The sequence below is a fragment of the Gopherus evgoodei genome, chromosome 12 (assembly GCF_007399415.2).
Source record: "Gopherus evgoodei ecotype Sinaloan lineage chromosome 12, rGopEvg1_v1.p, whole genome shotgun sequence".
NCBI classification, from domain to species: domain Eukaryota; kingdom Metazoa; phylum Chordata; order Testudines; family Testudinidae; genus Gopherus; species Gopherus evgoodei.
In genome coordinates this window covers 26,530,007-26,543,224 of record NC_044333.1, presented here as the reverse complement: position 1 = coordinate 26,543,224, position 13,218 = coordinate 26,530,007, and the positions used below count along the sequence as shown (strand labels likewise).

The 13,218-nt window shown below is 37.9% G+C and overlaps 1 protein-coding gene across 1 annotated transcript in view; it reads right to left on the bottom strand.

Annotated features, from left to right (window-relative positions):
* Positions 1–2,080: 2,080 nt before the first annotated feature.
* The window catches only part of CMTM4 (CKLF like MARVEL transmembrane domain containing 4), a 66,413-nt gene continuing 55,275 nt past the window's right edge, over positions 2,081–13,218 (bottom strand). The window contains exon 4 of the mRNA XM_030582285.1: positions 2,081–12,850. Within this exon, the coding sequence (XP_030438145.1) occupies positions 12,677–12,850 (174 nt within the window). The 3' untranslated portion in view covers positions 2,081–12,676. The remainder of the gene's footprint in view (positions 12,851–13,218) is intronic.

Here is a 13,218-nt window from a genome sequence, read left to right as displayed (position 1 = left end):
AAGCAAGCTTCCAATAGCAAATGCAGAGTGAACTTACATGTAAAGACAATGTACTTACAATTTAAAATGCCACTCACAGGATTATCAACATTATAGGTAAGGAGAAAAAGAAAGTCTCCTTTTATACCACATTTGGATGAATTCACAAGGCACTCTCACTGTTTCATCTCTGCACCTTATTCCTGTTAGTGGACGCTTTGTTCCAGTCTCCTGAGTCGTCATTGTACAAGTGATAGCATAAGGATACTACCGGGCATGGAACTCAAACCCTTTGTATAGAGCCTTTTTAGACTGTCAATTAACTTACAGGCTTGCCAGCTGTGTGATATTAAGTAAGTGTTTAAGAAAACATTTAAAAGACTCTTGTCAGTTACATCCAGGAATTTCACATTTCATGGCAAGAAAATTGAGCTATAATCATCACATCTCAACTCTCCACCCAAGGGGGCATGTCCAATACATTAAGTGAGAAACAATGTTTCTTCAGACTGCTGTATTTGAGAACCACAACCCCACTAACCCCTTTGAAAGCAGCAGGCAATTTAGAGTTCCGGATAAAAAGCAGACAAATTGGTTTTACTATGCTCTTAATCACTCATTGGTTAGTCACAGATTTCAAAGCCTGTATTTATGTCTTGTGCTTTGCTGGATACAACAGTGGGCAGTGCCAATCCTGGTGCTAGGATGGGATCCTTGTAAGAACTTGCAACGTTAATAGTAATAGTGGATGCGTCTGGTAGCCCCAGCCTCAACACTCCCTGGAAACTAGGGTTATATGCTGTACAGGGAATCCAAACAAGTTTAATAAGGGGTTTATTTTTCAAGGTGTTCCTCTACACCACTGAAAACATATTTTTAAAAACATGACAAATGAAAAGATGTTTCCTTTGAGCAGGGGACTGGTTGTGCAGTTTGACAGCGTCCAAAAATGAAAATCAAATGAGTCCAGTATTCTGTTAATCTGTTTTACTAAACCAGAAGTCAGCTTTCCCCCGGGGCGAAGGGAGGTGGGTAGAAGAATTTAAATTAAGAATATACATTTCACTTTTTTTACACAACAGCCAGGCAAGACCTCTTGTGGTGATCACCACACAGTGCAGGTTACAATGCCAGCACCAACCTGTCCATTGCCCAGCATTAAATTTCTGTTCTTTCTGTACTGCAGCTAGCACGATGGATAATGATCTGTGCGTGAGGTTCCTACATGCTACAGCAATAGAAACAAAATCTCATTGCTGACCTCATCATTGGCCAGCTATCACATCTCTAGCTCTGGTTACCTGTGAAGCCCAGACAGAAATTGCAACTGGTCTGGTCTTATAGCAGGCCATATTTTAAGTGGTACATTTTGGAAAAAAGCACATCACAACAGTGCTTGACACACTTCAGTGAGTTCCTCCCCAAGGGATTCATCCAGCATAGCAGGTTGTGGTGGATACAGGGTTTAACGAAGATCCCAACTACCTGTCACTCTCAAGCAATTCCTCACAGGTACCTTATAAAGTGCCTTCCAAGCATCCCAAAGTTTTTCCACAACATTCATTCAATGAGCAGATCTCCTGAGAGATGTCCTCCCGCTAGCTTCTTGCCTTCAGAGACTCAATGCCTTCAGCATCTAAGCAATAAGAAATCCATCTTCCCACTTCCCAGGATAACATCTCATGCCACTTAACTTTCTGCCACCTCAGAGTGTATCCATTTCCTCCAAGATTTCAGTCTCAGGCTTATTTACAATTCAGAGTACAACACTGCAAACAACAGTAAACAATAGCATTTCATTGAACAGGTCAAAAAAATCCCTCAAAAGAGATCCTGTCACAAACATACACCATGGCAACTAGGCTGTTTGAGCTTTCTGCTGCATGGAATTTATCAGGGACTACTTACGTGTTTAGTTTTGTAACAACTCTCTTATCCACAAAGAATCTCTTTCCTGGTGCTTTATCATCCTCACCAATTCAATCACAACAATTTTCTTTAAGCATCGAACTAATAAACCAGTTTACACCTGCTGTAGTAGTGGATGGCAATTTCAGACAATCAGCAGCAAAGATGATAAATAACCAGCCATGACACCTAGTACTGAACTTATACATTATATTTTCAGATGACAAAATGTTTTAAGCACATTAACATGTCCATTTATTAAACGAGAAATCCTTCACAAATGATTCCATACTATACTGATCAGAAATTAGTGTTCAGAAAACTATTTTCCCTACATACAAAAATACAGATTTTACCACTATGAAGACATAATCAGAAGAGTACCATAAAAATTTTTAGAGCTCATTATCTTGATATATCAAAAGAACAAAGGAAAAAAGCTAGCAAAGAGATAATAGCAAACTCTAAAGGCAGCACAAATACTACATTTTAAATTGGAAAATTAAAAAAAAAATTATGCCCATATACAAAACACAGAATAAGCAAAATAACATTTAAAACTGATAAAATACACCATTTAAGTTGTGTTATAAAGGCATGTGTTTTAAAAACATATAGACAAGATAAACAGCAACTTAGAGATTGCCTTCTATATCACTTGAGTAAATTTATTACAATCCTTCAACTTCTGTTTATACTAGAACATTAATTAAAAAAGGAAAGAAGTGCATAACATATAAACGAGTATCAGTTGTCTCTATAAAACAAGTTTAGGAAGCGTTTGTTCTTGTATGATTTTCTTGCCTTCAATAGAATTTCTTTGCATAAACAGCCTGACAGCTACTACACGTACTGTATCAGGTTAAATTAGTTACTGATACTGTGAAGAAGGTGACACCAGTTTGGATTAGAGGGTAAGTACCTGTGCTAGAAACTTTCAATATTCTTTGTTGACCATCTTACTTGTGGTTTTTTGCTGATCTAAAATAGATGCAAGAACATTAATACAATTTAACTGTATTTTTGGTTGGATTGTAAATGATCTTTATACATAACATTTTGTCTGAATGCAATTTTCTTAAAAACTAAAAATTCATTTGTCAGAGTCAGAACATGCTTTTACACATGAAGGCGATATAATCACATGGGTGCCCGAGCCTATGGTCCTTGAAGTCAACGGGTAGTTTTGCCTGAGTAAAGGCTGCAGAATCAGGCCCTGAATCTGCAGTGGCACATATGAAAATGCTTGAAGTATTTTCCTTGGCAGAAAATTACTATTTCCTTATCCAAAAGGGGAAACACACATGGGTATCACACAGGGGAGTTGTGCTAATATTAAAAGGAAAAGTGGACCAACTTTGCCCAGCCCAGCAGCCTGCAAGTTCAAAGACAGAGAATTCTAACTCTGATATAACTTACACACAGATTTTGAGAGGGGAAAAAAAATATTTTATTCTAGATGGCATTTCTGAACCTCTTGCTGTTCACATTCACAAGTATGGTAGCACAGGAATAGATTCCCTGTCATTTAAAGTCCTTCAGCCAAGACAAGAGATTTCTTTTTAAAATTGATGTTCTATCTTAAGTAGTGGTCTAGATGCAGGAATGTTTGGATCAGCCCCAGTTGGAGCTTAGATTCAGCATCAGGGTTGCATATGCATCCCACAAATGGGGATCTCTTCAGGCAGGTCTTAGAGAGGGGCGAAGTATTTTCAAGTCTGTTTTTCCGTTAGTCTGGGTTGTTTTTCACCTTTTCAGGTTACAGTTTTGAGCAGAGCAGAGCAAAATAGGTACAACTTTCCTGTTCTGCCCTGAACGCAGAACTTTAGTATTAATGTACAAAGGGAAAAAATGGCTGCTGTTACCATTAAGGCTAGTGTTAGGGAAAATAAAACACAAAGCTAGAAATGTGTTAGTAAGCCATGTTACAAAAATAGTGTTTACTGGTTTAGTACATTACCTTTCTGTCTTTATGACTGACAAAGTACTTATACCAAACATGGAAGGCACCCTAGGTGAAGCAGTTTTTCCAATATTTGTTTACAAGTATGAGAAAAGGCATAACAAAACGTCAACTTTTCAGATCAGAACTGAGCAATAAAGTGAGTAATAAATACATACTTTACTATTTTATTCTGGGTTCCTGAACCCTTACAAATGTCAACATATACAAACAGTTTCAATGGACACTAATGTAGAAGAGGAGAAACCTGGCCAACAGAACACCTTTCAAGTAGCTATATCATTCATTCTAGGATGTCCTAAGTGTTGTATTTTAAATATAGGAATTATTTTAAAATGCATTAAATTGATTACAATACAAATAAAAAGTACTAGTCTCACTATAGGTCTGCAATGTGATTTAAAGCTGCATGAATAGTAGTGATAAGATGCACTATCCCTCCACAATATCCAATTGCTAGGAACCAGTAAACATTCAAGATCTAAAGTATAAAAAGTAGAAAATTGAAGGTAGCAAATTTTCAAAATACCAGGCTGCTAGCCTGAACCACTTTAAACCTATAGACTTCAGGAACAATATAGCATTGCTAAAGTATTTAGACTATTTTACTTTTAGGATTAAAAGATTACTAAAAATACTAAGTCAAACTAGTTATAGATATTTCCTTTCAAATGTGAAGCTTTCAACTAAATATGTCTGTTAAAACATTTGTCAAAAAAACCAACACCCTGAAATTTACTATGTTCTGGATACTCATCGGGTCCTTGCAAGTCAAAAGAAGCAGATGTTTTTATTTCATCCTGTTCCCTCAGTATTTCACATCCAGAGGTTATTAATATAGTTGTAGGACCAGCCCCAACCAAACCCCAAAAACTTGTTTACAAGATCTGGACACTGCCTTTTTAAATGTTTTTAAGTCTTCATTATGAATTTATGACAATTTCCATATCCTTCACTATATGTTAATTAGCTTTTACTTAGCTCATGAAATCCATGGGACTGAAAACCTTCATAGTAAGTTCAAAGCTTTATGTTATAAATATGTCAATCAAGGTTAACTAGGTATACTGTATATAAAAACAAAATTAAATATTTTCTTTGCCAAGTATAATTTAAAAAGGAACACCTGTGACTAGTTATACAAAAAATATTTATTAGCCCATAGCTACTAAGACACACATTTTCACTAGGTCATTCATCCAGCAGAGCTGAATGAGTCCGGTGGGATTGTGAATAGGTAACGATAGTGTATGCCAGCGCAATATGTACTTCATCACATTTTTGGAAAGAAATGGGTGACTTTCACTTCGAAGCATAAATAAGAACACTTTTGAAGCCTGCATGTCCCTAAACAAAATTGACTGGTGTCATCTACTCTAAATCAAAGATTATTATAAATCACAGCCTGAGCAGATTTTCTTTTAAAAGTGTATTTCAGAAACATCAATGGGTACACAACGGTCAAAGATTTTTTTTTTCTTTTAACTTTACATACACAAAAAAAATGTTAGGGCCAGACTGTATCCTCCTACTCTCCCAGCCAATTTGAAACCTCTCTGCTCCTGTGAATGGATGATGGGTACTATGGCGATAGTAAAGACGGTGCTAATAAGAAAAATTCTAGTGACGTATCCAGCTAATTCTTGAATAAGGAGAAATAGTTTGTAAAGAGCAATTTAACTTAATCCAGCTTCTGAGTCTTGGTAATTTGCCCTGCTGAAAGGAAGAACACTCTACCACTTTTATTAGCAGTTTTCAAATATAATTTCTTTCCAGATCCTTACTTGACAAACATTACAGCATTCTGCTATTTTCGTATATATTTCAGTTTCCTTTCAAACTGATATTTTTATGACCATTAGGCCTAAAATAGGTTTAAACACAATAGTTAAAAAACAACCTTCTATCTCCGCATAATGTGTCTGATCCTTAGTTGACTCCAAGGCCATCCCAGCAGTCCACCACATTATGAATGGGGCTCATAGCTAGTATCTGATCTTGCAGGGACCTACACACTTCCTCAACTTTACACAACCTAAATAGCTTTGATTTCAGTGGGACTACTCAGTGTGTAAAACTTTGCCCCGTCTGAGGCACCGATCCTGCACATTCACCTTTCTGGTGAAAGCAGTAATTGCATTCTGTAGTGACTCCTTTGACCAACTACTGGCTTTTAATTGGGCTGTTCGATAACCACACTGGCTGATATAACAGCATAGCTCTGACACAGATTTTACAGTATACTGTTCACAAGCACAGACACTCTCTGATTTAATATCTTATTTCCTGATTAGGGATGGGATGTGACATAGAGGCTGGGAACAAAAAAATCCAGATTTCCAAGCCTGTTTCTACCATTGACTCGCTGTCTCTCTGTCTCCTCTTCTGTGAAAAGCAGAAAGCACCTCCCTTCTCCTTCCCAAGGGCACTGAGGATTATTAATGTTCACACATCACTTGGAAAATAAAGAGTTTTGTAAAAGCATTAACAGATTTTTCTTAGGTTCATTGTTAGATTCTACCAGACTATTTATTTGTCCTAAATATCAATCAAAGACCTTTGGCTCTAGAGGTTTCAGCATTAAGAGCTTATGTTTATGCTATTTAGACTTGGAAAGCTGTTCAGTCTTTACATCACATCTGAAGGAGGATGGTTGATGCTATTTTTAATAGTGTTTGAAATGCAGACTGCCTCAGGCTTTTTGCGACGGGTGCTCTCCAGAACCACTGTAATATTAATTACCACCCTCAGAAAGGAAATGGGTGAACAAATGTTTATTAAAAAGAGAGTCAGAAAAGACGACACTAGGCACAGATGTGGGGAGATTTCAGACCAGGAAAAGATTCCTTGTTGAAAAACAAAGCAGGTATTGCCAAATTAATGTGATGTGGGTACATTAAGCATCACTTGCTCTGCCTGTATGCCTCAACCCAATGTAACAGAAGGGGTAAGTAGCATAAGGGGACATCTTCACTTGTTTAAGGAGGCCAAACTGGACATTTCACTGAAAACTTTAGCGATTAATTCTACAATCCAGTTGCAAGGGACTACCTGGGTCCGTTGTCTAGAACAGCAACTCTCAAACTGTAGTCCAGATCACAGAGCTCTATCTAGCAGTCTGAATGAGAGTATTGTAAGACCCAGTGGATCTTGCAGTAACAGGGCAGGACCATGCCAGGCTCTCTATCTTAGGAAATAGTCCATAGAAAGAAGAGTAGAGACAGTCACTGATTCAGAGGAGACTGGAGATAGCCAGCTGTCCATCTCTTCCCACTTCCCACCAAAATTAACTATCAGGCACAAGCAGAGAGAAAAAAAAAAGGTCCAGACCATTCTAAGTGACAGGCTACAGAACTAAGCTATGTGATATGAAACCTAAAAGGAAGGGTAGTTTCCTTGTGAATGGAAAGTTAATTTCAAACAGGGCTTTATCTGCCAACCCTGATGGTACGCTAAGGCTCTTTAAAGTTCCTTTCTGATGTCATTCACGGCTTTGCCTAACAGACAATCTACCACCAAGAAAGGAAAAAGTAATAAACTTTGCTACCACGGCCAACCAAGCTATAACTTGTATTCAGAAGGCTACAAGGACTGGATGGACAGCACAGACACTATGGGACCAGGGCCACTGTTTCAGAACCATCAAGTGCTAGAGAGCTTGGGGTCCTCTGAAGCACTGGCATGAGATCTCACAGCTACCTCTCTGGCCAAGGGAAAGGGTCTTCCATTCTTTTCACCTCTGTGCAAGTGCTGCAGGCAGAAGACATGATTTACAGGAGAAACACAACTAGCTGGGGACTTGGGTACACCACACAGCTTCCAAATTTCTGAAGAAGGGAGCAAAAAACACCAAACTAATCCCAAAGGGAAATACTTAACTAAATAAAGAGAAGGTGCTGGACAACCTGCCCTCATCTTCCCAAACGCAGAGCCAAACCTCATTGAGTTTGGTGGAGAGGGATGTACAAAAACTTCCCTAGCGAAACATAGCAATTATTAGGTGATTTCCATGGGGGGGGAAAGCAAATAGGAGGCAGGAAGAACCACCTTTGCTACTAGGCAAGTAAATTACCAAAACCCCAGTTCCTACTAGGTTTCTTGTGAAATTATTTCTATGGTTCAGAGTGGTTTCCATGTTGCTATAGTTACAGAGAATGTGAAAAGATGAGCAAGTAGCGAGGCTGACAAAATTGAAAATGGGATTGACAGAAAGCCGTGTACAGAACTATTTAAAAACAAACAAACAAAACCAGAAGTCTGCACACAGTGTAGCTGCTACCATTATTTGTCTATTTCATTCATGTTCTCTTATGGGTAGGGCCCTACCAGATTCACAGCCGTGAAAAACACGTTACAGACCGTGAAATCGGACCTTTCCAGTGAAATGTAGCTATTGGAGGGGAGGGAAAGGTGCAGACCTAGGGGTGCACCAGTAAGGGGGCTCTTACCATTCAGCTGGCTCCTGCTGATAGTCCGCCAGGCTGAGGAGGGACGGGATTTCCTCTTCCCCTGCACGGCTGTTCTTAGGAGGAGACAGACCCACCTCCTCCCCTGGCTGCAGAAAGATCCGTAGCTGTGCTGCCTTCAGAGCCCAAACAGCAGTCACCAAGTTTCCTGCAGCCAGAGGAGGTTCCTGGAGGTGGAGGTGGGTCTGATCTCCCCTTGCTTCTGGGACCGCCCCAGCCAGGGGCTCCTAGCTGCTAATCCCAGCTGGTCTGGGGAGGGACAGGACATGCTCTTCCCCTGCATAGCAGCTCTGGAGAGGGAGGAGGAGAGATCAGCCCCACCTCTGGGTACCTCCCCTGGTTGCAGGAAGCTCCATGGAGACCAGCTCTGACGGCAGCACGGAAATGAGGGTGACAATCCCACGACCCCCCTACAACAGCTTTGCGACCCCCCAAGTCTCGTTTTGAGTCACCACCTCGATTGTTACAACACCATGAAATTTCAGACATGAAATCTGAAAAGGTAAAACTGACCTATTTTAAAACCCTCCGGCCATGAAATTTACCAGAACGGACCGTGAATTTCTTAGGGCCCTACTTATAGGATGTGCACAAATATGGCAATTTTTTCCCTCAGCTACACATACACACTGAAATACATTGGAACTGCATATCTGAGGACAAGATTTGCCTTGGAAAGAATGCCCAGATGCCTAAGACAATTTCAAGCACCACATTTCCACATCATTGAGAAATGGTTTACTGGTCTGGTTTTAATTTGAGTACTATTTACAATGTTGTGGATCCCTTTGTGAAGCAAAATAGTTCTCTTGTGGACTAAGGAAGTGGTCCCTTTATGTTTAACAAGCGGTTCAAAGTGAGACTAACTGGTAGTAAAGCAGAACCATAATCTGATAGGGGGAAGCACTTTAAGATGAGTTTCCTATATAAGTTGCACAAAAGTTAAACTTTCTGCCCCATTGTTTTATATAGAGGCCAATATCAGTATCTGCATTTTGGTTATTAGTTTTTTTTAATTTGTTGGAAAGATGCAGATATTTTATTATGCCACAGTACAAAATCCAGTCTGGAAAAAAACAAATCATTGTGTACATACTGTAGGATATCAGCATATGAATTTTAATTTTCTTTCATAAGGCCAATGAATCCATCCCCTCCAACTTACATGACATTCATAAATAACATTTTCCTAGACTAACAAATCTCTAATTTAGTTTTTTTTTTTTAAAGTGTATCTATCAACACTAAAATCATCTTTGGTCCCAAAAGTTATATGGAAGTTGCATTTATTTTCCGTTTGTTTACAGTTATTTAAGATTTGTGTTCAGAAAGTGGGTTTTTTAAATTTTTATTCTGTCCAAGCTCATCTCAAAAACTTCATATCTTCTTCTATAATTGTGCTGACCATGTAATCATGGTGTAAATAATAAATAATTATATTTTGTACTCAGAACATCAAAGCCATTGTATCTCATGTGTAATCATATCATACATTTGCTATATGATTGTACAATATACTAGAGACCATTGTATCAGATTACTGTAAAAAAAGAAGTAATTCACATTAACTAGCCAGACCAAGCATGCACTTTAACAAAAACCTTCTGTGATCTAACTCTGACAAAGCACTATGCAGTTTTCCCTCCTTTCCCATGCAGTAAAATGCACATGTTAAAAGATACCAAGACAGTACATAAAATTGTAAATGGATATCTGTCTAGATCTCTAAGTAACTAAAACATTGCTTAGGGTCAGAAATTAACTAGAAAAGCACAAGGGGATTGTATAACACACCATTTCATTCCTTCTACTGATCAGCTAACAGGATATGCTTTTGCTATGTTGAAAAGTCTTCGTTATTATACCATACACTGGATTCCTCTATTACTTGACTTCAGCGGAAGATCTCACCCATGAAATATTAATATAGGCATCCTCTGAATCCCTTTTTAGAGGGTTTCGATAACATTTCAGTATAGTCCTTTAAACTAAGCTGCAAGTCTACCCTAAAGATCACTATGTTTAGTTTTTCAGGTTTATTTATGGATATTCTTTTTTTTAAACTGCAACATCTACGAACTACCCCAATTATATCATCCTGCCAATGCTTGGCACAGCATGGTGAAAGAAGAACTTGTCCAATGGAGAAGAACTTGTCCAATGGGCACCATGCAGACTTCCATTCAGCACTGCTAACCATACTGAATTATGGGTCATTTTTCATGTGATACCCCATTAAAACTAGCTTTCACTGGAATTAATTAATAAGATAGCTATGTTCTTAACCACTCTAAACGATCATTAGAACTTCAACTGTTAGACTCTAAACTCAGCACTTCCGTCAGTTACAACTTTCGGTGAAATGTAAAATACAACATTAAATATGATAATATGATAAAAAGATCTCTATCAGGTTAAAAATAAACAATTAATTTCCTTTAATTTAATTATTAAAACAGAATTTTAAAAAGATCTAGTTTCTGTGGAATGACTGCAAATAGCAAACAAGTTGGAGAATGACAAGAGAGAAACAGTCTCACTTTCTGGTTTTCATGCATCAGCACAAGGCTTGCATTGCCTGAGAAGTGAACAGTGTAGAATGTTCAAATCTAGAGCCTTCCCTGTTTTTTTGGAATTACAAAAAATAAAAAAAGTTTCATGTAAACATTTCTATTAACTTTAGGATTGGTAAAACTCTGTTTGGAAAAAAAAACTACATTTTGCACTTAAAACTGACTTGACAGCATCTTATACTTATGATTCCAACTATGTTTTGCTGTAAACATCAACCCATACTGGGAATAGTTACGCATGAATACAATGCTAAAAGTCTGTGGAACAAACTCAGATCTGGTGTGAGTGTATACAACTTCACTAACTTCCATGAAGATCTTACTCAAGTACATCAGGTTTACATTTGACTCCACTGGGAGTGGCATGATGTTGTGTTCCCATCTACAATAAATGAGAAAGCTGTTGTAAGCACTTATCCATATGCCAACCCATTATTACATGGGACACACACGATATTGGTGAAGTCTCCCTAATAAAATTATGATTAAGGTTCTAGACATATTATTGCAGAATTCAATAACCAGAGAATACAGTCTTCTCTTCACTGAAAGTTCAATGGAAGTGAGAAAATTTGAGCTAGGAAAACAGTCTGTAAAGATGAGAAGCAAACAGAGAAAAACAATAGGTTCAACCACCCATAAGTCCTCATTACCTAAAATTAGCTTCAAAGGAACATTATAAAAATGTTTTACAGCTATGTCCAAGTTAGGCATTAAACCAAATTATTTTACCTACTACCAACCAATTTTAATTTAACAGAACAACCAATCTAAAACAAGAATATGCCATAAAATGTATTTATCCTACACAAAACACGTCATAGTCTTCGAATATCCTACAATATATACATCATGCATTTTTGGTGGCTCCTGATTTCCTTAAAATCCCAAGATGACTGAACCTTGAAATAAAAAATGAATCTTGATTGGGGTGTAGTCTCTATTACCTGACAACCCCCCAAAAGTATTTCATGAATGAAAATCATGTAATACATATTCAAACACGAGTAGACACCTACATACTAGTGTTGGATGGGTTGTGTTGACTGTGCAGCAGGTGAAAGTGCTAGTCTTTCACATGTAGGAGCCCCAATTCAAAATCTGGTTGAGGTCATACAATAAATGAGTTTGGTGGTTTTAGTATAGTCTATAGTGTGTCTGTCCATATCACCAATCCACCAGCCCAAATATCTGACGTGACTGCCTGTGTCAGCTACAAAATGCACCAAGGATGGAACTGTGGTAGGTCCTGCAGGTGAGAAGTGAATTGCATTGGCAAAGCTGCATGAGGAAGTATATAAAGTGTTGGTGTACGCTAAAGCTGGTTTATGTTATTGCTATTTGTCCCTCACTTTCTTTTCATATGCAATAAAATGTACTTAAGTTTTGGAATATTTCTTTCTTTTAACAGAACAATATACTGTTGATCATAACATTCCTACTGGGTGATGAAATAGTGCCAATGTGCGCAAGTCTCTCTAGAGCTGGTACCTAGAAAGAAGTACTATACAGGTGTTTAATCTAAAATATTATCATACATCAGATATATGTAATCATTGTATATAGATCGTGCTTTTGAATGGCCAATAATTATAGCCTCCAAGCCAACAGCTTCTGAATAAATGTAGATCAATTTCTCTCTCTGTACATATAAATGGTCAGCTTATCTCTGCCACGACTCTTCCTAAAAAATGAAAACTTCAAACTATATAAACTTCACTTGATGTAGCAAAATAAAAAGTTGCTGTTTTCTATCCCCTCTTTGCAGTCCCACTCAGCTGTAGTTTTCACGCATCCAGACGCTGAATCTCAGGGCGGTGATCTACTTCTCTTGATTCTGTCCGAGCACGAATGTAATCACTTGTCTGCCGACTGTTCTGCTGTCTGCTGTTCATTCGCCATTTTTTAACATCTAAATACATATTCACAGCATACACTATCATCGCCAAGAAACCAAATATCTAAAAGAAACAGCAGCAAAACGTTGTCAAAGGCAATCTTCCAAATAAAAAATGGTAACAGATTAATAACAAAATCATTAGAGCTTAATGTTGTACTTAGCATTGACACATTGGCATGGCCTATAAAAATCAGCTCCAATGCCTTTTATTTTAAATGAATTTTTGCATTTGTGAAAGGTACTAGATTAATGATCTTAAAGACTGAAGGTCTCTAGACACAGAACACCCTTGACATTGGCAATACAAGATAATGTTCATGTCAAAGGGACCTCTAACGAGAGACAAGTTAGTTCTTTCCCCATTAAATCCTCGACTTTTCTGCTGGATTTAACAAGGATGCCAAACACAGATTGTGGGTTTTGTGAAAC